The sequence below is a fragment of the Puma concolor genome, chromosome A1 (assembly GCF_028749965.1).
Source record: "Puma concolor isolate L17-30 chromosome A1, mPumCon1.1.hap2, whole genome shotgun sequence".
NCBI lineage: Eukaryota > Metazoa > Chordata > Mammalia > Carnivora > Felidae > Puma > Puma concolor.
The window spans coordinates 240,524-268,474 of record NC_141667.1 but is presented as its reverse complement, the minus strand read 5'-3'; the positions used below and the strand labels follow the sequence as shown (position 1 = coordinate 268,474).

The 27,951-nt window shown below is 50.8% G+C and overlaps 1 protein-coding gene across 2 annotated transcripts in view; it reads right to left on the bottom strand.

Annotated features, from left to right (window-relative positions):
- Positions 1-27,951, bottom strand: part of AHRR (aryl hydrocarbon receptor repressor) — a 91,483-nt gene that overhangs the window by 5,217 nt on the left and 58,315 nt on the right. For both annotated transcript variants that reach the window (XM_086674935.1, XM_086674938.1), the window contains exons 5-8: positions 14,800-14,889; positions 7,527-7,656; positions 5,971-6,086; positions 1,572-1,771 (exon numbers count right to left, since the gene is read on the bottom strand). In XM_086674935.1, coding sequence (XP_086531061.1) covers positions 1,572-1,771; positions 5,971-6,086; positions 7,527-7,656; positions 14,800-14,889 — 536 coding nt within the window. The remainder of the gene's footprint in view (positions 1-1,571; positions 1,772-5,970; positions 6,087-7,526; positions 7,657-14,799; positions 14,890-27,951) is intronic.

The following is a 27,951-nucleotide window of genomic DNA, read 5'->3' as shown; positions in this document are numbered from 1 at the left end:
CACTACCTGCCATCCTGGTGCTGCGTGGGCAGGCAAGCAGGAATCCCCTAGATGGGCCACAGAGCCCTGGGACTCTCCTGGAGGGGACCCGGTTGTGGGGGAGATGCTTGGCCAAAGACTCTTCATCCGGACGTCAGCAGACGTGTAAGTAGGACCACAGGACTCAGGGCTAAGAAGGGGATCCTGGTGGAGGCAGTGTTCCCACCGGTGATGTGGCTTCCAGGACAGAGGCACACACACCGCACCCAAAGTGACCCACGGAGGGAGGCAAGCAAACGTGTCAGATGCTGCTGTCACAGAACTAAACCTCATCGGCCATCACAGACCTGAAAGCTGAGGGGTTTGGACCAGCCCCCTTCTGCACTCAGGCCCATCCCCATCAGGCAGTGGTTTAAGGGACTGATACCTTCCCTGGGGAGGCACCAGGACCTAGGAAGCCAGACACTCTTGGGCGAGGGAGGGGAGAAGACGTAGGCTGTGCACCTACCTCCTAAAAGGGCCCAACGGGTTAAGGGGCAGGATCTGAGGCTGAGGCTCTCCCTGTTGGTGGGAGACAGGAGGGGGGACAGGGGCTTCCTGGAGGAGGAGATGAGGTCTGGCCAGTACGCACAGCGTCACAGGCAGGATGCAAAACACACAGTGACAGCATGCTGGCGAGGAGGGTGCTGAGCAAGCCTCCCTCCTGGGGTGAGTGCCCTGTGGCCCTGGCAGAGGGGTCTTTGCAGCTGGAAAGCTATACTACTTTGATGTAACTCAACCTGAGAGCCCAGCCCTCCTCCAAGCGATTGAGTCTAAGCCCTGGTGGGTCTCAGTCGATGCAGCCCTGCCTGCAGTGGGGAGCTGCTGGCTTGGCTGAGCCCCACTCTAGGGACAGCCACTGAGGGATAAAGAAGTGGGTTGGGGACTCAGAGGTCTGACATATTGCATCTGTAGCAGGTACAGTCAGATCTCAGACACCCTGCCTCCCCACCCCCCTCCCTTGGTCTTACTCATACTGTGTGGAAAACACAATTCACAGATGCACATTTTGAATCACTCTCAGGACACTGACCCACAAAAAACAGGCCTAGTCTGTTCCACAAAGTTTAGGTGTGAATCGCCTAGAAAACTCGATGTGAAGTGTTTTCTAGCACTGAAAAGCCGAGAAAACTCGGCTGGGCAGAAGCGGCAGCCGTGTCCCCACTGCCTGGGCACCGGTGCCTCCTGCATCGGTCCCTGCACTAAGCCCTGTGCGTGGACGGAGGGACCGCACGGAGGAAAGAAGGCTGCGGCCCCCCACCTCCCACCCCATGATGACCAGCGCTCAGGGCACCTGCTTCGAGGCCGTAACTGGGGGATCAGGGACACAGTGGTGCAGGCGCTATGTGGTACCACCACTCGCAAATATTAGTGTGAAAGCACTTCCTCTGCACATTCTTTCCTACATAACGTACTAGCTTTAAAACCACCAAACTTCTTAAGTTATTGCTCGCTGGAAATGAAGAAAGAATAGAAGATTCTAAGTGCCAAGGCTCTTGTTTTAACCGCCAGCAGCAGTGAGCGTGGCTGTGTTTTAAGGGACTTTCACTCACTTTGCGTCCACTGAGCCTGAGACGTCCACCCTGTGCTTCACTCTCAGAAACGCACTCTTCATTTTCATCTCCGCCACGGAAGGAAGGAGGACGGGCACCACGATGCAGAACAGTGACAGCCGAGGGGGCAGGACTGTCCCTGATGGAGTCTTCCTCTTCTGTCCAAACAGGAATTTTAGTTTTCCTTGAAACTGCATTGTCTGGTGTGTTAAAGACAGAAACGGAGGTGTGGTCACAGAGCACATTAGCAACGCCATCAGAGAATGCAGAACTTACATTCTCAGGAATAGAAAGGTGGAGAAAAATCTTATCCTGAGCCACTTAGGAGACACAAACCAACAGTTCTTCCACTCTTGGCCTCCTGGGGATGTGGACTATCCCCAGGCCTCCAGGACAAGTCACAGTTTCTCTGGAGTCTCCATAATCCCCTTTAACTGAAAAGCATGTTCTCGTGTGCACATTTATGTGTGTGTGGGGGTGTGGGTGTGGGAGCTGAGCCTTACACTCTGGGTGCTCGTGTGCATCAGTGTGAGATGTCACTGGCCCATCGCAGAGCCATCAGCCACCCCTGGCAGGATTTGCTGGAGGAGGTAGTCTCTGAGGGCTGTTCCAGATTTGACTCTCCATTTCAGAATTGTCATTCCTTCACTCATGATGGTAAAGCTTGGGGACAAGTTCATTTTATCCAGAGTATATGACGTGAGTTAAACAGCCAACAAGTAATTTAGGAGTTTGTGATAACAGAAAATAAAAGATCCTTCTACAGTGGAAAAGCTAATCTAAATTACTAAGTGACTTCAGGGCATTCCTGATGGAATGACCCCACAGGGCACGTGGGTGGCTCAGTCCATTGGTTGAGTGTCCAACTGTTGATTTAGGCTCAGGTCATGATCTCAGTTTGTGAGATCGAGCCCTGGGTCAGGCTCTGTGTAGAGTGTGGAGCCTGTTTGGGATTCTCTCTCTTTCCTTCTACCTCTGTCCCTCCCCTGATCATTCTCTCTCTCTTTCAAAGTAAATAAACATTAAAACAACCCCACAATGTGTCCTTTTCTCCCCTGTCCTTCCACCCTCTCCTCATCCCTCCCCTCATCCACCCCCTCATCCATCCATCCATCCATCCATCCACCATCCATCCATCCATCATCCACCATCCATCCATCTGCCATCCATTCATCCATCCACCATCCACCCATCCATCCATCCATCCATCCGTCCACCATCCATCCCTCCATCCCTCCATCCATCCATCCATCTACCATCAATTCATCCATCCATCCATCCATCCACCATCCATTCATCCATCCACCATCCATTCATCCATCCGTCCATCATCCACCATCCATTCATCCATCCATCCACCCCTCTATCCCTCCATCAATCCATTTTCACCATCCATCCCCCCATCTTCCCATCTTCCATCCATCTATGGATTCACTAAATGAACAAACATTTGCAAAGCACCCACTGCTTGCTAGTCATGTGCTTGGTGTGGAGGATTCAAGGCAGTTGTGTTCAACATCCAGCTCACCAGAGGGAAAAAAAAAGCCCTGATTTGTTATGTTTGCCAATTTCTTTGGTAGAAATATTCCCATCACGGCTGATTTCAAGCTACCAACTAAATATCAACTAGACCTCCAAATTCCTGATGTTGTAACACTGGGTTCTCACGGGCAGCCTTAGCCAGTGGAAACAGAGTGGCTTCCAGAGAGTCACAAGGGAGTGCCGGGAAGAGCCCTAAGTCATGCCCGCTCCCCTGTTCTCAGTGCATTCCTTGTAAGTGCCTGAGGCATTTCCAGTGTGTGCAGAAATGAGTTTCACAAATTAATATAATAGAACTTTTTTCAGATAAGTGTCTTTGGGTTGTTTCCTCTATTCAGTGCATCATTTTACAGTTTCATTTTAACCTATATTTTATTTTATTAAAAAAATTTTTTTGATGTTTATTTATTTTTGAAGGAGAGAGAGACAGACCGTGGAGGAGGAGGGGCAGAGAGAGAGGGAGACACAGAATCTGAAGCAGGCTCCAGGCTCTGAGCTGTCAGCACAGAGCCTGATGCAGGGCTTTAACCCATAAACCATGAGATCATGACCTAAGCCGAAGTCAAAGGCTTAACTGAGCCACCCAGGTGCCCTCTTTTTTAATCTATATTTTAATTTATGCATGATTGTCTAGTAAAATACCTCCAGTTTTATGTCATCTGGAAATAAGAATTTCCAATTTACTAGGAATTGGTTATCCAATTTTAAAAAGTGAACATTCCTTATCAGCCAATAGATAGAACAAAATATTATCAAAATAAAAGACTTCATGCTCAACCAATCACCTAAATAAAAGATAAGCAATTATGTGTACGCCTGGTAGCAGCGGACTTGGGACCATGTTGCAAATAAAAAGCTGCTTCTCTTGTGAAGGTCCCGGTGGGGTGAAAAGGCCTGCAGAGATGTGCAGTCGTGTGGGATGCATCTGCCGTAGGGCTGGGCCTGTCCTGGGCCCTCAGAGCTGGTTCCAGAAACATTCTCACTGTCACCCACCAGCAACCTTCTTCACTATCCCCTTGGATCAGGGAAATAAGCCCAGGGAGCGTGAAGCCGCCATCGCAGTAGCAGATGACTGAGGCCAAAATATTGCCACAAATGACACATGGCCACTGGGAGGCAGCCTGGATGGAGTGATTCCCTCAGCTGTCATCCCTCTGGGTAAATGCACAGCCACCTGGCAGAGTGGGTTCCCAGAATGGGTGATGTGGGACCCTGGGAGGGCAGCATCTTGGGTGAGGCCTCCAAACTGGAGAGGGGTCAGCCAGGCGAGGCTCCCGGAGAAGCACATGTGAAGGCAGAGGGGGTCCTGAGTCTTGGGGAGAGTCCCCAAGACCACCCCAAGTTCAACTCACTCTCGCTGGTCAGGGCGGAGCAGAAAGTTGGGGAGGCTGGGCAAGAAGAGCTTCAGGAAGGACATTAGTGGGGTGCTGACATCTGGGAAGGGGCCTGGGTGTGCAAGGGAGGGACATTTTTATTTCTTCTGCTCTTCTGAAATGATTAAATCTGTGTCATGTATGAGCAATGTTTTTATTTTTAAAAAAAATTGCTAATGCATAAAGACCAGCCAAGAGGAGAGGGTTAATGGAAAATACTGTCTCCCCCGCTGAGCCTAGCCTGTGGTGGGGCTATGCAGTCAGTGGGTCTCTGATCTCAGGAGTCTGCTCCTCAGCCCAGCACCCACAGACCACTCAGATGTAGAACCGCTAGGGCCTGCATCTCCCGGGGGCCCCTCAGAAAGCAGCGAGGAACCTCAGGGGCTCACGGTCTGCATGGTGGTGCACACGGCCGGTGTGAACACAATGGAGAGGAGCCCACACGAGGTGGGATAAGCCAGCAGGCAGGACACCCAAGAGCTGCTGTTGACTGCTGACGGCCGGTGTGGGCTCCTGCTGGTCTGTGGGTGCCTCTCCAGGGCTCCCCCTTTTCAGAGCCATTTGGAACCCAATCCGGAGGAACACCCACTGTCCTCTGCTCGCCTTGCCTCCAATACAGGCTGAGCCCCTCTGGAAACCCCCAGCCCAGCCCTGCGGAACACTGGAGGCGCATCTCTCCTGGGGACCACGGCCCAGGTGGGGAGATAGAACCCCGAGGGTCCCACAGTCCGAGGGTGGAGGCTGGGGAGGAGGGCACGCCGTCATGCGGGTGGGGGCAGCTCCGCACACATCCGAGGGCCCTGCCCAGGGTGCTGATGGCCGAAGGACACGGGAGTGTGGGGAGCTGGAGGGGGAGGGGTCCTGGGGTCAGAGGTCATGGTGTTGAGCTGCTGCAGAGGGTGGGACGCTGGGACTGCTGGGAGCGCGAACCCCAGGAGGCTGCGTAGAGCCGGCTGGGAGGTGCAGCAGCGGGGGCGGGGGAGACGCTCTGTGGAGCACAGCTGCGGGAGTGCGGGGTGGGCAGAGGTCTGGGTGGGCGAGGGTCCGCCGTGCCAGCCCCAAGGAGGACGTCCGCGGCCCCCCTCTCAGCCCTTGGCCGAGGAGCCCGAAGAGCAACGGAAACGGACACCCCAAGCCTCTACTTGAAAGAGAAGAGGTGAAAACGGCAAGCCCGGGCCGAAGTGGGGGCTCGCGCCAGGTTGCTGGGTGTGCTGACGACACGCTGCTAAGAGGGTTTCGGGGAAGGCGCGACCAAGCCAGTAAAGCCCAGAGCGGGGTCTGGAGGCTTCCTCCCGGCCGCCCGTCCCGCCCCCGGGCCCGCGTGCGCCCCGCCGCGCCCCGGTCCTCGTGCGCCGCTCGCCACCTCCCTCCCCCAGGGTCCGCATGCACCCCCCGCCGCCCCCACCCCCGGACCCGCGTGCCCACCCGCCCCCTCCGCTTCCTCCACCCCGCACGTGCGCCGCGGGGCGCCAGGGGGCGCGACTCACCAAGAAGCCCGAGGTGCTGTCCAGCAAGCAGCGCACGCGGCACACGAAGCAGCGCGTCAGGAAGGCCGAGAAGTCCGCCTCCTGCGCCCGGAGCAGCTGCCCCAGCACCGCGTCCTCTGCGCGGGCACCGGTGCGGGGGTGAGGGGTGGGGGGAGGAGGAGAGAGACCGAGAGACCGTAAACACAGACTGACAGCACCGCGGTGTGCACACGCGCTCCCCCCTGCACGCGCACACACACACGCGCGCACACACACACACGCCTGCCCACCTTGCCGTGTGCGCGCGCACACACCCTGCTTCACACTCACAGCTCACTTTACACACCCACAGCCTGCCTCCTACACCCACACCCGGGCTCACACATCTCGCCACACATACACTCACACACACACCTGCCCGCCACGCATCCCCACACGCCCACCCCGTCCACACAAATGCCCACCTCTACACACACCGCCCCACCCCCCACCCCCTTGCAAGCACACACAGGTGCACGGGTGCTCCCCTGAGCACCACTGGCATCCCGCTGTCTCCCCACCCTCGTCCTCACAGACACAGCCACTCTGACCGAGCTGGTCTTCCTTGTCCTTTGTCCCTAGAAACATCCCTTCAGTACAACTGCAGGGGTGACTGGGGGTCAGCTGTCGTGGGTCAGCTGTGTGTGTTTTGAGCTTTATAAAATGATACTGTGTTGGCACCTGGGTTTTTTTGTTTTCACTCAGCTTTGTGGGGTAAATCTTGCTGTTGCCTGAGGTTGTGGTGGAAGCTTTTCTTGAGTCGTTTACAACTTCTGGGGGAGTGTGTGGAAGAGCGGCGACCCCCGTGGACGCCACCCCTTCCCTTGGCCTCCTGTCTGCTCCACGACCTCTAGGGGAGCTGGCCTGGTCTTGGGTCAGGGGCCACGGTCAGGAGGAAACACTTGCCCACAAGGGGCAGTGTCTCTGAACAGGATTTTTTACAGGTAAATCTGACTTGGGCCTAGGATTTCCAGAGGGGAGCTTGCCAGGTGACAGACAAGCACTGCCTCATTTCCTCAGGTGTGGAGGATGCGGGAGGGGTGGCCCTGGAGAGGGGAGGAGGGTGCGGTGGGGGGGGGGCTGGAGAGGGGAGGAGGGTTCGGGATGGGGGGCTGGTCAGGGGATGATGATGCAGGGGGGGCCTGCAGAGGGGAGGAGAGTGCAGGGGGGGGGCTGGAGAGGGGAGGAGGGTGCAGGAAGGGGGACTGGAGAGGGGAGGAGGGTGCGGGGTGGCCTGGAGGGGAGAGGAGGGTGCGGGAGGGGGCCTGGAGAGGGGAGGAGGGTGCTGGAGGGGGAGCTGGAGAGGGGAGGAGGGTGTGGGAGGGGGTGCGGAGAGAGGAGGAGGGTGCTGGGTGGCCTGGAGAGGGGAGGAGGGTGCGGGAGGGGGGGCTGGAGAGGGGAGGAGGATTCGGAGTTGGGGGGTCTCCCAAGGAAGGCGAAGCAGGACGAGAACAGATGGTGGTCAGTTCTCCGGAGGCGCCCACGCCTTTCCAGGAACGGCCCCAAGTCTCAGGCTCACTGGGGACCCGAAGACCCACCTGTGTCTGAGTGCAGGGGCTGCCCAAACACCGCCTGGGGAGGGTCCATGGCCCAGTGCAGCTGCCGGCAGAAGTCCTGGCGGTCGTCCACGTGGATATAGTCATAGATGTTCTGGTGCATCACGTCCGTCTGCAATATTGCAACAACTGTTCCAACCTGCTTTATTCCAGTGATTAGTCATTGAAGAGCTGTCTCAGCCACAGCTGTGAAGAGAAGTCTCACAGGAAAGGCAGGCCTTTGGCTGGAGGACACTTCCTCCCTGGGAGGACATAGGTGTCCAGCCTGGAATGCCAGGCCCCCCCACCCGCCCGCAGCCCCCCACTCATCCACCAGGCAGTGCCCTTGAGGGCAGAGCAGGAGGCTCAGAGATCAAACACCTGGGCCCAGGGTAGCCACTCTTCTCCAGGACTGGAGAACTCATCAAGCTGTGTGTCTATCATGGGGACACTTTGTGTCATATCACAAAAGTTTATTAGGAAAGTGTCCTTAAGAAGTGAGGTGGGAACCGCCAGGTGAGACCAGAGCCATAAGGTGAGACAGGAGCTGCCGGGTGAACTGGGAGCCATCAGAGCACACGAGAGCCCGGCCGGGCCTCCTGGCCAGGGACTTCCTTCATCCTGGCTCCTCTGTGCCTGGCCGCTGCTCCCATCCATGGTACCACGAGGACCTGCAGGTCCCTAGCCCTCTTTCTGCTCCTCTGTCCTCCCACCTACCTGAGCCCTGAACACAGAGGCTAGCCCTCGAAGGCGCCGGGTCCACACTTGGAAGCTGCATTTCAGGGCACAGCGGCCACAACTGTGGGCTACGAAGACTGGCTTCCCAGGAACGTGACTATTTTGACCGTTAGCAGACGTATTCAGAGTGTGTTGATAAATGATGAAGGCCATGCACATCTCCCCGCGACCTTCCCTTAACCTTCCCTCACTCGTTATCCGCACGGAGAGCCTGGCCCAACAACACCTGAATAACCTGGCAGGTGCCCTTGGCCTCTTTGGAAAGAGCCATTTCTAAGTTTGCATCATTTCTCAACAGGATCATTATGAAAACTAGACGGAGGGAAAGTCCCTGAAGAATCAAGTCCAGAAACGAGGCTGCTTTTTCAGAAAGTAACCAGTGTTCTCACCCAGATGGATGAGACCTGCTGTCTGTTCAAGGGGCCCTACTCTTGCCCATAGCTGCATGGCTAAGGCTCACTGGGATCCCTACAGGTCAAACAACCTCAGGAAAGCGGAAAAGGAACACGACCGTAACTCGAAGGCTGCACTACAATTACCTGCGCACTCCTTCGTCCAAAGAGACGTCTTCAGACAAACAAGTGCTCACAGGCCAGAATGCTTGCTGTCCCTGGTCACGGTTGTCCACGTCAGAGGCTCTGGGTGTGAACGTCAGGCCAACAGGCAGAGACCAACTCCTGGTGGAGGCGAGGGCACCAGGCTTTCCCTCCAGCTCAAGACCTGATGGCTTCCACTCACCTGCCAGCTCCCACCTCATCTGGTGGCCCTGTGATCGCACGTGCCCTTCCCATAGGATGCTTTCCTAATAAAGTGTGATTCAGCATAACACTTGGCTGAAAAGTGCCCACATCATATGCATACAGTGGATGCGTGAGTTCCCAGATCAGGAAACAGGACACAACAGCTTCCCAGAGCCCCTTCCCTCCACCCCCCGGGGCGGTCATGGCACAGACTGCCCACACCGTAGGCCGGTTATGTTCGTAAACGGAATGCTGTTCTTAGTGTCCGTCCTCTGTGGTTGCACATCACAGTTGTAACGTTCTCCCACGCCGCGTGTGTGGCGCCAGTTTCTCGTGTCCGTGGGGTGAGTGTCTCCACCTGATTCCACACGCCGCTGCTGTGTCTGAGCGAGTCACGCCCAGGGGTGGGGTTCCTGGGTCAGGGGTGGCAGAGGGCCAGCATTAGCGGATGGCGCCAAGCGCCCTTCCAGAGTGAGGGCGCAGATCCACACGCCACTGTGGCGGTCCGTGCCAGCGCAGTCGCTTGACATTGCGGCCGATGCGAGGCGTCCCCAGCCCTCTTCATCCGAGCCGCTGTGGCGGCTGCCACGGTTCCGCACTGTGGTCTTCACCCGTGTGTCGTGAGCCGATGAAATTGTGCATCTTCTCACGTTTTTGGTCTTGAGGTGTGCGTGTGAGCACATGTATGCGTGTCATGTGGGAGTGTGCGTGTCGCCTGTTTGTGTCCTTCTCTCAAATTTCCATTGAGCTGTTTTGCTGATTTGTGGGTTCCTCATCTGCTCTGGACATGGGTCCTCTACTGCGTGGGCTGTGATGCCAGAGCCACTGCTCCCTGGCCTTTCTGCTCTCTTAGTGGACCTCACACGGCCGGTTCATCTGTCTGTCTCCTCATGGGTGGGGTCTTGCCCTCATCATCCTCACCCATCTCCTAACTGGGTCCTGAAGCTTCTAGAAACTTCTGCCATTTATTTATTGTGCATGCTATGAGGTAAGAGCTAGGATCAAGCTCTCTTTAAGTTTTTTAAAATGCATTTATGAGAGAGAGAGAGAGAGAGAGAGAGAGCAAGCACAAGCAGAGGAGGGGCAGAGAGAGAGAGAGAGAGAGAGAGAGAGAACCCTAACCAGTCTCCATGCTGACAGCGCAGAGCCCAATGTGGGGCTCAAATTCATGAACCGTGAGATCATAACCTGAGCCAAAATCAAGAGTCAAATGCTTAACTGGTTGGACCCCCCAAACGCCCCCAGGATTCATTTCTTTCCCGTGTAAATCCAGTTTACCCAGCTCTGTTTGTTGGCAAGATGGCTATTTCCCCACCACGGGACAGCGCCCCCTTCATTGTAAATCCCACACCGGTGCACACGTGCCTGCTGTGAGCTTCCAGTTCTGTCTTGGGGTCTGTTCATCTAGCAACTGGGTCCTACAGGAAGTCTTGTGTCCGGTGTGTAAGTCCCAGTAATCACTACTCCTGCCCCCTGGCCCTGGAGACTCCCAACTTTCTGCATTCCCAAAAGCTCATCTATCTCTACCTAGAAGAGCTGCTTAGTTTTCATGATAATGTCATTACCTCTGTAACATGATCTGGCATCTTTATAATGATAATTGGAGTCCTCTGATTCATGGATATGGCACGTCGTTCTGTTTATCTGGTTCTTTAATTTCTGTAAATAATGTTTTATATTTTCTGTGTGAGGTACTAAATACCACTTCGTTGACTCATTACTGCAAATTCTGTATTCTTCCTCCTGCTGCAAATGGATGGCAGCTTCCCCTCTACAGTCTGATGAATGGAAAAGACTGCTGACCTCCGAGCACTGGGCAGTCGTAGTTCCCATGGGAAGTTTGTAACAGGCACTGTCTTTCGGTCATTCTCTCGCGAGCTTTGGTGGGTGACCCCACGCTTTGTAGAATCCCAGAAGGTTGCGTCCTTGGACGCCCTGCCCTGTTCATGTCTCCCCACACCTGAGTTAATTAATGGAAAGGATGTGTGGGATTAACATGTAAGAGGGGCTCTGTGGCTTAACGAAAACAAGAGATAGACCAATGGCGAGGGCATGATAAAACCGGAAAAGACGTTTCTGACTCAGGCAAATTGAAAGACACAGCCAATGTGGACACTTTCTAGGTTGGGCGACAAAGGTATAATAACTACTGTGACATATCTGACTGGTCTTGGTCTCCCTTAATCTCCTGGAGTCTGCTCCCTACAAAGCGGGGTCAGTGACAAGTGGTGGAGAGATCAGTAGAATAAGTATTCAAATAATGTATAAACAGGGACGCCTGGGTGGCTCAGTCGGTTAAGCGTCTGACTCTTGATTTTGGCTCAGGTCACGATCTTGCGGTTCTTGAGTTCAAGCCCCACATCGGGCTCTACACTGACAGTGCGGAGCTTGCCTGGGATTCTCTCTCTGCCCCGCTGCCCCCCCCCCGCCCCCGCACATGCATGCATGGGCTTCTGCACATGCTCTCTCTCTCTCTCTCTCTCTCTCTCTCTCTCTCAAAAAAAAATGTGGAAAAACAGACACAGCTTTGGTCAACTAAAGCCAGCCTTATTTTAGCTCTAAACTACCATTTCTGGAGTTAAGAATAAAGTCATGACCAGTTTTTACAGCCCCATCCCCACAGCCCTCATCCTTTTGTGCAAATTGCACACGCACCTGTTACCTAGCCTGTGGGATTCCCAACTGCGCCCATGCCCTTGCCCTGGTTCAAACGGGGACAGCTCTCCCCCAGCTGCCAGCCTTGGGGAGAATGGACCCCTTCTTGAATCAATAAATGTCAACGGCAACTAAAACATGCTCTAAAACCTAGCTGTTCATCAAAATGACTGCTGAACCTGAAGATACTGAAATAATTGGTTCCTGACTTCTGTTAAGTATTTTGCACAAGGAGCTCACGACAGCACAAAACTGTTCTGATATTTTCTGAACATGTTTTACATAAATAGAGGCAATGCCTGATTTAATGGCATTTGGAAACAATTTCTTTATAATAGAAGGCAAAATTTTATCTTACATCCAGCACTTGCAGAATAACCAAGCTCGAAAAAACAGACTCTAGTGAGCACGTTCAGACCTGGGACCAAAGCCTCGCCTCAGGACACTTGCACATCACCAAAGCCACCTCCCGGATTATGGCTAGAGGTAGGCAGTTCTGGGTGTGTCTGGAGAATTTGCAGGGCAACTCAGCAGACAGTGATAGGGACTGAAGTTGAGTTCTGAGCATGGAAAAGGCAGCCCAGACCACGTTTTTCTAGAATCAGACCCCGCACACGCAATCGAGGAGACAGAGAGTTTGCCATTTGGGGGCTGGAATCACGTCGTGTCCGCAGCCTGGTGCTGGCCATCTGTGGGTCCGTGAGCTCCAAACTGCACAAGGGGGCCCCGAGGCCAGAGAGCTGTGCGAGCACAGCAACCTTGAGAGCACACGTGGGAGGGCTAAAGAGGGGAGGAAGGGCCTCAGCTGGCCATCCAGGTGCTCATGTGTCTGGGGCGGGTGATGCATTCCCCCCACTTCACATCCCCCAACACCTGCCCCGCATGTCTTCAGGAGGTGGAGGTGGACACAAGGACACAGTGATGGAGCCCAGTTGTCACCCACTGCCAGGAGCAGCCAGTGGGAGAAGAACCACGGGCCACCTCCCTGAGGCGTGGCTGGTGGTGGGGACGCCTCCCCACCGCCGAGTGTCACAAGGTGCCAATGCCCCGTGCCCTGCACATGGAAGAAGAAAAGGAGGCTCAGAGAGAGCGGAGCCAAGGCTTGTCCCCGTGGTGTGCAGGGCAGCCCTGGAAGCACCTCCTGGAGATCACACCCACGGCATTTTGTCCACTTGCCACGCGGTGGCCCTGTGTGTGGGGTCCTTGCTGGAGCCACACCTCCACGTGCTGCAGGGGCCAGTCCAGGCCACAGGGTCGGCTGTCACCAGCGGCTGCCCTGTGGAAGAGTGGGTGTGTGCACGTTGTCTGTCCAAAGATTGTCCCGGGGCCAGCGGCAGGGAGAGGCCTGGTCAGTGGCAGCCATCGGTCCCAGGTTCAGGTGGCAGGAAAGCAAATGTAGAGGCGTGTGTAAGACGAGACACTTCTCGGAGTCATCTGTGCAGTGACAGACACTTCAGTTTTGGGAATGATTCAAAGTGACAGTCTTCATGGAAATTGCATCAAATGTTCCGAGCAGCCTCCGGGGCCTCAGGCAGACTTGAATTTTCATGTGTCAGGGACCCCCATTCTCAGATCTTGGCTTCCACCGCCCTTTGCTTCTGGGCATCCCCTTGCTTTTCCACCCGTCCTGTGGGATCTTTGTTTCTAATTCCATGTACTGCCTCTCAGCTCCTTTCATCACTTGGCTCTGATCCCGGATCCTGCACACATTTCCCCTCCACTGGCGAAGGTGCTCTGGGCACTGCAGGAGGGAGGTTGGGTCCTTTGAGACCACACCCAGGCCAGGTCCGCCTGCAGGTAGCCTCCCCCAGAGTCTGGCCAGCATCCCAGTGGGCATTCCCTGCTGGCTAGCCCTGGCCTGGGGCACCTCGGTGACCTCTCCACCACCCAGGAGCCATGGCCTCACCCTCACCCATGAGGGTGCCTCCAGAATGTGCTCCTTGCTGGAGTGCCCAGCCTCCTGTGGGCCCTGTGGCCCCTCCACTCGCTGTGTCTCTGTCTATGGATGTACCCCCTTAGGATCCTGTGTTAATGATTCTTTATACGAAACTCACATTAATTCTTTATATTAAGCCAGTCAGATCACTTCACAGTTTCTGTCTCCAGGTAGGACCCTGACAGACAGATACACTGTATACCTCACTTTTCAAAGTTCTATTTTGTTCTTTCTCCAATCTGCCTGTTTGTATATTGCATGGAGTGTGTTTATAATTTTGCACGAAGAAGCCCTCTTCAGAGGGGACATCTTTTTGGGGACGGCTGTGGCCCTGCAGCTAAGGTCATGTTTCTGCTTCTTGGTGCCCCACGTTCTCATCTGTCCACCACTGGCTCTGACCTGGGGCTCTGAGCTACACAAGAGTGTAAATTTCGGGGCGCTTGGGTGGCTCCATTGGTTGAGCGTCTGACTTTCCCCCAGGTCATGATGTCACGGTTTGTGAGTTCTGGCCCCGCATCGGGCTCTGTGCTGACAGCTCACAGCCTGGAGCCAGCTTTGGATTCTGCCCCTCCCCTGCTCATGCTCTGTTGTCTGTCTGTCTGTCTCTCTCAAATATAAATAAGCATTAAATTTTTTTTTTTTAAGTATGAATTTCGATTTGGACTTGAAGCTCAAACTTTGGATTTCTCATGAGTGACCTCCTTTCCTTCCCAGAGGCCAGGCCCTGAAGTTTCCTTTTCCCTCCCTGGGCCATGGGTGGGTTTTTTTGTTTTTTTTTTTTTATTGTACCTTTTCTTGGAGGAGGATCCAGCGTTTGGTGGGTCTCAACCCCAGAGCCTTGCCCCAATGTCTGGAATCATTCAGCCTGGGCAGGCCTGCGGCAACAGACCAAATGAATTACCTGGACATCAATAAGGGCATTTCCAGAACACGTTATTTCCCGAATGTGCCCCATCTCTGGGGTTTCAGACAGTGATGCTGTGGCAAGGTCGCGGCCAGCAGAGGTCAGTGCCCAATACAGTTGTGACACCCTGGACACCTCTCTTGTGACCTTGAGCCCTAGACCAAGCTGGGATGTGGAAATCCTTACCTGATAAAACCTGCGTGATAAGAAAAGCCTGGTTTTACAGGTGTGTGAGGCTGGAAGACAGTAAGCGTGTGCAAACAGTGGGACCCACCACGCCGCAGGCTGAAGAGCTGTGTTTACCTGGTGGAAGCCCAGATAGTCCACGATCGTTGCTGACGCGTAAAATATCATGCCTTCCGCACTCACGACCAGGGCAAAGCCATCGAGAGACTAGAAGAAACAAGAACTTGAGTTGGCTCCTGCCCACATTCTCAGAACCTTCACAATGAGAAAGCGCAAGCATTGTCTCTGCTGCATTTTCGACCATTTCTCCTGTTCCGTAGTCTGTATTTATAACCTCCAGAAACACCCACTGTTGATTTATTTATTTGTTTATTTATGGCCGTTTTGCAATAGGTCCCAAGTGTGCAGATGACAGGGGAACTTCATCATGGTTTATAAGCCTCAACACTGTGTTCTTCTTTTTCTAATGATTATAAAACTCATCTTGTACAAAATACAAATATCATCATGGAGAGATGAGGCTCCCAGCAGTACCTGAAAGAAAACAGGAGCCTCACTTCACTATATGGACTGTCCCTGTTCACGCACTTTCTTCCAGACTATGTTCTGGTTTTCCTGAGAGTTTTTATCATGAATAAATATCGAACTCCATCAAGTGCTATTTCTACATCTACTGAAACAATAATATAACATTTCTTTAGTCTATTGATGTGGAGAATTTCACGATAGGTCCCTGATGATGAATCATTCTTGCATATTACAGGATAAGCCTTATCGTCACTTCTAATATGCTCTTGGAAGTAACTCACTTTGCTGCGGAGACGCTCATCCGTATTTAAGGAAAAGCTGGCCCATGAGCGTCCCTCCTGATTTTGGTGTCAGGATCACTAGATACGAGTCAGGCCCCTCTCCCTCTTTTCCATTTCCATTTCCTGGACCTACTTATTGAAGGCAAGGATAACGTGCACCTTGAAAGTTTGGTTTCACTTCCAAGAGCATTCAGCTTGGGGATGATGGGAGACAGCAAGTGAAAAGGGGAGGGTTTTAGCACCATGTCGGTTTATGTAATGGTTGTTAGTGTATCCAGGTTTTTAATTTTTTCTTTATCAATTAGAGCATCTTAAAATATTTTCCTCTTCATTTTAAATTTGTTAGTGTCTGCTATTCACAATATTTTTATGATTATTAAATCAGTTATATCCATAATTATTTGGTGTGCGTGCATGTGTGTAGAAAAGTGCGGCATGTGGCTACGCTGTGCCTGACTTCAAATCTTTATTCAAAAAGCAAGCTTTGTAGCTCCGCCCTGCAGTGATTTCCCAGAATCACCAGTAGTGAAGATGCACAAAAGAACACAGCCACCGATTTACATGATCAATGAGCTTTTCATCTATCCTCTATCTATCTGTCTATCTTCTTCCTGCTCACCATCATCATCATTACGATAAAGAAAATGATAGCTGGGGGCACCTGGGTGGCTCAGTCGGTTAAGTGTCCGACTGGCTCAGGTCATGATCTCATGGTTCCTGAGTTCGAGCCCTGCATCAGGCTCTGTGCTGACAGCTCAGAGCCTGGAGCCTGCTTCGGATTCTGTGTCTCCCTCTCTCTCTGCCTCTCCCCGGCTCGCACTCTGTCTCTGTCTCTCTCTCAAAAGGAAATAAACATTAAAAAAATTTAAAAAAAGAAAATGATAGGGGCGCCTGGGTGGCGCAGTCGGTTAAGCGTCCGACTTCAGCCAGGTCACGATCTCGCGGTCCGTGAGTTCGAGCCCCGCGTCGGGCTCTGGGCTGATGGCTCGGAGCCTGGAGCCTGTTTCCGATTCTGTGTCTCCCTCTCTCTCTGCCCCTCCCCCGTTCATGCTCTGTCTCTGTCTGTCCCATAAATAAATAAAAACGTTGAAAAAAATTTTTTTTTTAAAAAAAAGAAAATGATAGCTCACACGGTGCACGTGAGTATTGGGTACCCTACATGGAATGTCTCATTCAATTCTACATCACCTCCATGCAGCAGGAGGTTGCAACTCTACTCGGCCAGTGCAGAAGCTGGAGGTGAGGGAGGGCATCCGGGCAGTGGAGTTCATAAATATTTCAATTTGTATCTTTAAAATACAGACATTTAGAGACTTTAACTTCTATGAAGTTTGTAGTTATTGGCAGTATCTCACAATACTCATTTCCCTTAATTCTTGATCCTGTAGGATACTTTTTTCTTTTTAAATTTTTGCTAATTTGTTAAGTGATAAATTATTGTACTATTTACTATAATTTTAATTTCTTTGATTATTAATGGGATTGATACTGATGAGATTCCACACACTCACTGTTAGCCTGTAGTTCTTGCTTGGCAAACTGCTCATGCATATCATTGGCTAATTTTTCTATCAGGGTTTATAAATATCAATTCCCAAGAGCTTTTAAACTGCTAATATTGAAGATCTCTAGGCATCCTAGGACAGCAGCAGCCACCTAACCCCAAATACCCTCGCTTATAAATGATGGAAAACAACAAGAAAAGTGACACTACACAAATCCATGCCCTTGTCCTGATGAGACCACAGGGAGCTGGTAACTTGCAGAGACATTAGCAGAAAAGAGAGTACTAAATCCTAGTGAGCTATGAAAGGAAGAGAGTGTAGTTTCTCCTTAGGAAACTAGAGTAAAAGAGCCAATTAAATCCAACGTAAATGGAAGAAAGAAAATAACAAGAGTGAAAAAGTCAATGATACTGTTTAAAATTGTCAAATAATGAACATCATCAACAAAGTCAAATTTGGTTCTTTGAAAAGATTGATAAAAGATCAATAAAAGATCAATAAATTTGATATACCCTTAGCAATTTTTATCAAGCAAAATACAAGTTACTGACACCAGGGATTTACAATCATGACACAGCCAGGCACCTGAGTGGCTCAGTCAGTTAAGCATCCTACTCTTGATCTCGGCTCAGGTCTTTTTTTTTGTAACAAATTCAAATTTCTTTCTTTCTTTTTTTTAATGTTTATTCACTTTTGAGAGGGAGGAGGGGCGGAGAGAGAGGGGGACAGAGGATTTGAAGTGGGCTCTGCACTGAGAGTAGAGAGCCTGATGCAGGGCTTGAACTCACAAACCACGAGATCATGACCTGAGCCTAGGTTGGATGCTAACTGACTGATCCACCCACGCGTCCATCAGCTCGGGTCTTGATCTCAAGGTTGTGAGTTTGAGCCCCTCATTGGGCTCCACACTGGACATGGAGCCTACTTAAAAACAACAACAACAACAAACCTTCCCACAAAGAAAACTCCAGACCTAGATTAAAAAAACAAACAAACAAACAGAACATGGGGCACCTGGGTGGCTCAGTCGGTTAAGCGTCCGACTTCGGCTCAGGTCATGATATAGTGGTTTGTGGGTTCAAGCCCCGCGTTGGGCTCTGTGCTAACAGTTCAGAGCCTGGAGCCTGTTTCGGATTCTGTGTCTCCTCCACTCTCTGCCCCTCCCCTGCTCATGCTCTGTCTCTCTCTGTCTCCCAATAATAAATAAACATTAAAAAAATTTTTTTAAACCAAAAAAACCATAAAATGCCTAGGAATAAATCTAATAAAAGATGTACAAGACCTGAATAATCCAGGAGATATGCCATGCTCCTGCACTGGAAGATTCCACATGGTTTAGAGAGCCCAGTCTCTAAAATCGGTCTATGGTGTGATGTGATCCCAATCACAATCTCAGGAGGGTTTTCTTCCCTTTGCAGAAATTGTCAAGCTGATTCTAAATTCTATATGTGCAAAGGGCCCATATTTGCCAAAGCAACTATGTTAAAGAAGAACAAAATTTCAGAACTTACACTGACTTCATGACTTAGCATAGAGCTATGGTAGCCAGGACAACATGGCATTAATGTGTCTGGGACAGATGGTTGTCCGTATGGAAAAAATGAACACGGACTCCTATCTAATTCCACAGAAATTAATTCAAGACATAGCTTAGGCCTAAAGATAAAACCTCATAATCATAAGATTTATAGAAGAAAACAAAATGTCTTCATGAGTCTGGAATAGGCAGATTTGGATAGGACAAAAAACACTAGCCCTTCATGGAAAAACTTGATAAACTGGACTTTATTAAAAGACACAATTTAAAAATGTAGAGACAAGCCACAGGGCACGAAAACAGTATTTGCAGCACATTGACCAAGGACCTCATTCAGAATATATAAAATTCATAAATTGATAGTAAAAAGATGAACGACCCAATTTTTTTTAAATGGGCAAAAGACTTGAACAGATACTTTCCTAGGGAGATGGAAGAAAGGCCTGTCTATGATGAAAATGTGTCAACATCATTAGTCATCAGGGAAATGCAGATAAACATCACATTAAGATACCATTTCACAAACACTGGGATGGCTACAGTCAAAAAAACGGACAACACGAAATGTTGGTGAGGATATGAACCATCACCAGTAAGAACGTAAAATGTGACAATCACGTTGGGAAACGGTTTTGAGGTTCCTCATAAACATGAACATGCATTCTCCCCATGACCAGAAATTCCACTCAGTGCTTACCCAAGTGAGATGGGTGTGCTCACAAAAACACCCTAACAAGAATGTTCATAGCGGCCTCCTTCACAACAGTCACAATCTGGAAATAACCCAGCAGCTACCAGCCCCACATGAGGGCTATCACACAGAGAAAAAGAGCACCCTGCTGACCATGGGGCCTGTGCATCTATTTATAGGGAGCCCAGGGGCAGCCCAAACAAAGCAATGGGATAAACACCAGAAAGCAGTTCCCTGATGGTGGCAGAGGGAACCACATTAAACGAAAGTAGGAGAAAGTCACAAATAAATTTGAAACCCTAAATAAGTGTGTTTCCCTAGGAAAATACGATGTATCCATTAGAGACAGAAACCTTACCTGACTGATTTCTCTAGAAGACACAGAGGAAGTTATCAAGGATCCAGCCCACAGATGGCTTTAACATGTAACCACCAAGTCTTAAAGATCTGATTGCATCAATGCCCCATAAATTGTCCCAGAGCATAGAAAGTCAGGGAATTTTTCCACTTATTTTCAGAAGTGTAACACTGACACTTAACTCTGATCAAAGAAAAGTACAATAAAAATAAAATTACAGACCTTTAGTTATTGATGAGAATGTACAAATAAAATATTAGCAAACAGATTCCAATTTCACATTAAGGAAACACAATACACATGACCAAGTGAACTTATTCCAGGAATGCAAGGTTGACTCAACATTAGGAAACCCATTAGCTTAATACACATTTATAGATCTACGGGGGATAGTCTTATAATTATCTCCATAGATGGTAAAAAAGCTTTCCACAAAATTCAACAATTATTCTCTATAAAAACTCTTAAGAAAATAGGAATTATAGGCACATTCTTAACATGATAGTGTTTATGTGGGTGCGTGTTATTTCTAAGTCACCAACTTACTTAGTGGGGAAATATTCTAGGTGTTTCCAGTAATACCAGGATGCAACACAAAGATATCCATGATCTCCCATTCCAGTGTGTGCAAACTACAGTCCCAATTATGGCCTGGCACTTGGTTTTGGGAATAAAATTTTACTGGAACACAGACACACTCATTCATTACTTATTTTTTGTGGCCACTCTTGCACTGTAACAGTGGAGCCGAGTGGGTGCAACTGTATGACCCACAAAGCTGAAAATATTTAGCATCTGGCCTTTTAAGAAAATGTTGGCTGACTCCTATCCTACAGTGACCACCATCAGATGGAGGTGTTAGCTGTTATAGTGAGATGAGAAACCAACAGGAGGCATAAGAACTGGGCAAAGTAAAATGGACTCTGTCTACAGATGCTATCACTGGATATCTGGAAACTTCTAGAAAGCCAATGATAAAATAACTTAAAAAAAAAAAAAAAGATGGGCAAAAGACATGAATAGACACTTCTCCAAAGAAGACATCCAGATGGCCAACTGACACATGAAAAAATGCTCAACATCACTCAACATCAGGGAAATACAAATCAAAACCACAATGAGATACCACCTCACACCTGTCAGAATGGCTCACGTTAACAACTCAGGCAACAACAGATGTTGGTGAGGATGCGGAGAGAGAGGATCTCTTTTGCATTGTTGGTGGGAATGCAAGCTGGTGCAGCCACTCTGGAAAACAGTATGGAGGTTCCTCCAAAAACTAAAAATAGAACTACCCTACGACCCAGCAATGGCACTACTAGGCATTTATCCATGGGATATAGGTGTGGTGTTTCTTTTTTTTTTTTTTTTAATTTTTTTTTCAACGTTTATTTATTTTTGGGACAGAGAGAGACAGAGCATGAACGGGGGAGGGTCAGAGAGAGAGGGAGACACAGAATCGGAAACAGGTTCCAGGCTCTGAGCCATCAGCCCAGAGCCTGACGCGGGGCTCGAACTCACAGACCGCGAGATCGTGACCTGGCTGAAGTCGGACGCTTAACCGACTGCGCCACCCAGGCGCCCCTAGGTGTGGTGTTTCTAAGGGACACATGCACATGTTTATAGCAGCACTATCAACAATAGCCAAAGTATGGAAAGAGCTCAAATGTCCATCGATGGATGAACGGGTAAAGAAGATGTGGCATATATACAATGGAATATTACTCGGCAATCAAAAAGAATGAAATCTTGCCATTTGCAACTACGTGGATGGAACTGGAGGGTATTAGGCTAAGTGAAATTAGTCAGAGAAAGACAAAAATCATATGACTTCACTCATATGAGGGCTTTAAGAGACAAAACAGATGAACATAAGAGAAGGGAAACAAAAATAATATAAAAACAGGGAGGGGGACAAAACAGAAGAGACTCATAAATATGGAGAACAAACAGGGTTACGGGAAGGGTTGCGGGAGGGGGGTTGGGCTAAATGGGCAAGGGGCACTAAGGAATCTCCTCCTGAAATCACTGTTGCCCTATATGCTAACTAAATTGGATGTAAATTTAAAAAAAATTAAAAAATAAAACAAGTTAAAAAATAAAAAAAATTAGGGGCGCCTGGGTGGCGCAGTCGGTTAAGCGTCCGACTTCAGCCAGGTCACGATCTCGCGGTCTGTGAGTTCGAGCCCCACGTCAGGCTCTGGGCTGATGGCTCAGAGCCTGGAGCCTGTTTCCGATTCTGTGTCTCCCTCTCTCTCTGCCCCTCCCCCGTTCATGCTCTGTCTCTCTCTGTCCCAAAAATAAATAAAAAGTGTTGAAAAAAAAAATTAAAAAAATTCAGTAAGGAAGCAGTATATAAAATTAGATACCATATTCAATAATCTTTACATACTAGAAAAATAACCAAATTAGAGGGTCTGATGATAGATAAAACCCCATTTACAAACACATTAAAGAAGATCCATTACTTGATAAATAAACTTAACAAGAAAGTGTAAAACACAGGGGCAGAAAGCTTTAAAACTTCTCAAGACACAAAATTATATTTGAACAGATGGAAAGACATCCTTTGTTCCTGGACAAGGCAATTCAGCATTGCAAAAATGCCCGTTCTGCCTAAGTGAACCCCCCAACAGACTGTCACTCTGTTTTGGGAGCAGGCGAGTCGATGCTACGTGCAGGCAGGAAACGTGCAGTCATAGCTACAAAAGACAGGAAAAGTGAGGAGGGAGGGCTGTCTCATTCACACACCGAAATGTGGGGCCGACCTCTGTAGTCACGACGGCTGGTGCTGGTGTCAGTGACTGGTCAGTGGACTGCGTGGTGAGTCCAGAAACAGGCCCCAGCTTAGACGGAAATGTGGCATAGGAAGCAGGTGTCACCGGAACCACTGGGACAGAACGAGCTTTTCAATAAATGGTGCTTTGTGAAGCTTTTGTTATCGCGCTTTGTGTTTGTCCGTCTGTCCGTCAGGGCTGGAGAATCATCTTCAAGGTGGTGTTTGCCCCTTCAGGGTTACCAGGTTGATGAGCTCACAGTGGCTCCCGACATAGAGAGTCACCTTATTCCCATGGCCACCATGGCTCGCTCCTTCTGCTGCAAACAGAGTCAACTCGCTGTTGCTTTATTTAGAGTTCTTTCATGTAGTGTCTCGAGGAGATGAGTTGGTTTCTCCTTTGTGCCCTCCATCAGGCTTCAGTGCACGGTTTTCTGACCTCACAGAATTAGCCGCGACCCTCTCCCCTTCCGTTCCGTGCTCTGGAACTTGGTTTTCTGTATTCAGGTTCGCTAAAACTTGCTCGTAGAAACGAGTGGATCAGACACCCCCACCCCTAGCTCCGTTCCCTCTCACCAATGTGACTGACTCTGTTCAGAGTAACATCACATGTACCCACGAACAGCTCCCTCCCAGCTGCCACAGGGCAGAAGCTGGGTTCTGGGGAGCCTCCCTGCTCCCCGCTCCTGCTCCTGCAGGAACGTAGCTATTGCACGGCAGAGGATGGAACCAGCCAGAGTCCCCCAACATCATGATCCTCCATGGCGCTGCAGTCAGGCCTCTGTCTCGTGGAGCCACGCAGAACCTGTCCACAGAGTGTGTCTTCTTCTGGGTGATGCCTTGTCTTTTTGTTTGCTCCCTACTTTGTTTTCAGATAACACTGTTGTAGGTTTTCTGCCTACTTCGTTCAAGGTACAATGTGACTCTTGCCTCAGATGTGTGTTTTCTGTGTTGGGGGTAGAGGTGTAGGAAAAGTGCACCTGCCAACCAGAGCTAGTGTGTTCTGCTGTGTTCTGGTGATGGGACGACGTCACATGAAGGTCCCAGGAAAACCCTCAGGGCAAAGGACCAAGCCTTCCAGCTTCACACTGAGCCTGCTCCGCTACAAAGCCACACATCCAGCCGCCAAAGTATTTCAAAAAGGGAAGTGACAGCACTCATGAAAATGTAAAACACACTTGTCAGAGCTCTTCGAGAGAGATGCGGTAAAACGTCAAAACCAGCCCCAAATGCGCCCAAGAAGCTAGGTGCCCACAGGCAGTCAGGATAGGATTTCTGCTGCGAAATGACCCCCTCCAGACAACCCTGGAGTGGCCTGGCTCCTCTGTGACTTGGAAGTTTCAAGGTTTTGGACAATTTTCTGACGCAGAGGCACACACACTGGAGCGATGACTCTGCAAAGGACTCAGCTTTTGTGCTGAATTTTCTGGGCAAGAAATCCCCATCTCACGTAGCCCTGCAGCCGTGGCCACGGACTTAAATGGTCCTTGCAAAGCCCCCCACCCCTGAACCCCAACGTACTTCTGAGGAACAGGAAATTGACCTCATACAACATAGGTGTCCACCAAAACACCTCTGAGAATCAAACTGCGTTACTTGTCATTTGAATAAATGTCCAGCTCCAGACAGAAGTGTGTGGTCCCACATATCCTAACACCTTTGAGTGGTGAATGGAAAGTCCAGTATCTGCCTGGCTCTCATCCTAGGGGGCTATTTGAGAGTTTGTAAATACGCTTAAATCAGGCGCCTGGGGGGCTCAGTCAGTTGAGTGTCTAACTCTTGATTTTGGCTCAGGTCATGATCCCAAGGTTGTGGGATCGAGCCCCATGTCCAAGCTCCGCACTGAATGTGGGGCCTGCTTAAGATCTCTCTCTCTTTCTCTCTCCCTGTGCCCCTCCCCACAACCTCCATCCATGCTCTCTCTCTCTCTCTCAAAAATTTTTAAAAAATTTATATATATATATATATATATATATATATATATATATATATGCGCCTGCCTAATGCCGTGCCCCAATGCCTCTGTTCTTGGACACACAGTGTTTTGGGGGAGGCACCTATGAACATTTGGAATTTGTCTGTTTACATCATTTATCAAAATACCTGCATTCACTGCCTGAGACAAAAGAAGTGTGGAGGCACGTGACGACATTAAACACACTGCCAGCCTACGGGGTAGGGACCTGGCTAAGAGGAGTGAGGGCACCCGGCACCTGGCACTCACCACCAAAGAGCTGGGCCCCTTTCTGCCTGGAGGTGACCTGGCCTCCCTGTGCCCCATGCTTAGCCGAGGCCCTGGGGGCTGGCTCCCACGGGGGCTGGTGGGTTTCAGGGTGGCAGGGCAGGGAGAACGGGCTGGTACCACCCACTTCCCGTGCAGTGACGGGGACACTTGGGTAAGTCAGGGCGCTGCCGCTACAGCGGATCGCACCCACTGGTGCTGGCGCAGCCTCCCAGGATGGGAGCAGACAACCACGAAGCCCCTGCCGTCCTACCCCTGGGACTCGGACGGAGGTAGGTGGGGCCACACTGGGGTCCACGGACAGCTGGTTGGAAGACCATCGATCGTGCTAATAGACCATCAGAGTGACTATTTGCTGTTGCCACTACCCTGAGGTCGGGTGACGTGCTCAACGGGTGGGCAGTCAGACCAACTGCCATGTGGCGCTGGCAGCGGTGACCTCAGAGGGGTCTGGCGGCGGGGGGTGCGTGGCCCTTGGCCCCAGCCCCTCCTGGAGCGCCCGCTGCTCGGCCATCTCCCTGAACGGCTCCCCTGAGGGGAGGCTGCTGCACACTGAGCCTGTCGTGCTAGCAACGGTTCAAAGACCGAACGACGGCTCAAGGCTCAAGTATATAAAACGCCTTCTTAAAAAAGATTTTATAAGATTAGTCACAACCAAAAAACAACCTTAATTTTAACTCACAAGGCAGAAATTTTTTAAAAAAGAAAAAGGACCATAAAATGCCGTTTGCCGAGTCATATGGATTCAATATCGGATTGACGTTCTGGTCCAGAAGCATCATGCCAAATACTTTTACACATGTGGGACCATCTTTCAAATATGCATCGCCAACGTTTGTTTTCTCCCGGTCTCTTTTTAATCCTACAAGAGTTTTGTGTTTTCTCAAACATGGTACATGGAAAATGAGGTCACTTTTCCAAGTGGAAAAAAGGATTTGGTCCCAAACTTAAGACTGAACTTTTTTTAAGGGGCAAAAAAGTCACATCTCTATTCAATTACTGAAAGTCACGAAACGTGCACCTGCAACTTAGGGGCAGCAGGGGTCACGGCAGGTGAGGGCCCCGGGTGCCCGCGCCTCCCACGCTGCTGGCCCTGCCGTCCACAGCCCCTCTGTGGGGATAAAGGCAAAAACGTGCGAAAAGCCCGGGACTTCCCTTGGCAAACCCGTTGCATATCCTGATCTCGTCCAGTCCCGCGGCAGAAAAAACAGCCAGCAAGTACTTCAAAGATCGTTCTGTCAAGGTCACGGCAGAGGAACACAACGAGGGAAAATGGAACAATTCTAACGGCCCCTCATCGCTCCTCCCTAGAATAAAGGGACGTGGGGAGCCAAGCACTCCCCTGAGAGCCGCGGCCATGGCTACGGGGCAACAACACAAGGCCCAGCCCGCGCCAGTCACGCGAGTGAGCGGGCACCAGGCAGCTGCCTGGCCTTGCTGGAGGCAGATCACTCGCGGCCTCTCCATGGGGCCCGCGTGCGTGCGAGGGAGCGGAATGACTGGCTGTTTATAGATCCCACAAACAGTAAACTCAGCCTTGAATTTCTGCCACGAAGCAGCAACGGTGCTTGAAAACAGTTCTTGAAAGACGCAGTTGGCTGACCCCTCGTTCCCTCGCTCTAACCCGGGCCCGGCTCTGGGTAACCCGCTGCCCTGGGCTCCCCGGGGCCTTCCTTTCCACGGGAACCACAGAAACCGGGGGGGAGGGCGGGGGGAGGAGGTGCCGGGACAGGGCTCCCAGCAAGAACCACCGCTCTGCAGCCCTCCCGGCCTCCCCGTGCCCAGCGGGGGTGGAGCCCAGAACTAGGTGCCGGCTGCCATGTCCAGCATCCACTGTCTTCCCTTCTCTGGGACCATGCTGCCTCTTCACGGACCCTTCAACCTTGTGCTGCCTTTTCAGCTGTGCAACCTTGGCCAAGTTAATTAACCTCTCTGGGCCTCAGTCTCCTCCTCTGAAAAATGTGAATGACAGCAGTGACCACCTATGAGGGTTAAATGAGCCCTGCCCAGCATAGAGTGAGCAAAGAATCCATATTGTACTAGAATCCATAGAATCTGTACTATAATTAGAGTGCAGGACATGTGATTTGATACCAGAAGTGTTGAAATCATTTCCTAAAGTGAGAACAAAGCCTATACTTTAAAACTGGGATCTACTTCCTGAGTACAAACATCTTAACGTGAAGTTTGGTTGATTAAAAGCCAGCCCAGTTAGGGACAATCAATAAATAAATGCTATTGATGAGTCTGAGGGTCCATCTGGAGGAAGCAGGCCTGTCCTCGCAGGCGTCCTGATGGCTGGAGGGTTGCACTCACTGACCCTGAAATCTCTGACCTCACTCTCCGAGTATGTTCTAGACCACCAGCCTCGGCCTGGCTACCATGGGTCACTCCAGACCTTCTGGGTCAGAGCCTGCCTTGGACAAGTTCCAGACCTTTCCTTCACACGTGGGCAGCTCTACACCCAGGAGAGCCTGATCCAGCTTTGCCCCGCTTTGCCCCACTTTGCCCCCCCACCACTTCCGAACAGCAGGAAGGAGGGGTGGTGCTGGGGCCTGAGGTGGCTTGGTGATAAAGCCCTCCAGGCAGAACACCACCAGCAGGAGGGAGAGCTACAGGGTAACCTGTAGACCCGCAGGGCGCTGGCAGCCTCCTCATGAGGGAGGAGTCAGGTGTGAGCCTGAGCCGGCAGAGGGCCATCCCCCAGCATGCCTGGGGAGGGATGCTCTGAGACAGAACAGGCACTCCAGCATCCAGGTGACAGGAAGGTTCTCAGGTTCCCAGAGGTTCAGCTGCTGCCCCATGAACCCAGGATGACACAGAGCTGCCTGGAAGGTCCTCACAAATGCTGGCTCCTTCCATAGTAATTAAAACTTCACATGATGGCTCAGGGCTGCAATTCCTCAGTGTTCCACAGATTCAAACATTGAAATGGTAATGTGAACAAGAGTTAAAACACGTGGCATCTTAAGTAAGCATGGCCCATGCTCCTTCCATGGGGCCTCCCTACCGGAGGCTGGCCCAGTCTCCTCACCTTGTGCTGAAATCACCTGCTGGAGACCCACTCAATTACTCAGAGTTCAGTGGGGGCAGGACCTGGGACACATGTGTCTAAGCCTAGGAGACCCTACAACCAAGCAGGACCAGAGTAAGCACAATGGTCACTAAGTGAGAGGGACCCAGTGAGCCCAACTCAGTGGCTGAGGATAGTCAGAGGTTCATTAGGATGGTCAGGGGTTCCTGGTGGATGGTCAGGGTTCATGGTGGATAGTCAGAGATTCATGGTGGACGGTCAGGATTTATGGTGGACAGTCAGGGGTTCATGGTGGACGGTCAGGGGTTCATGGTGGA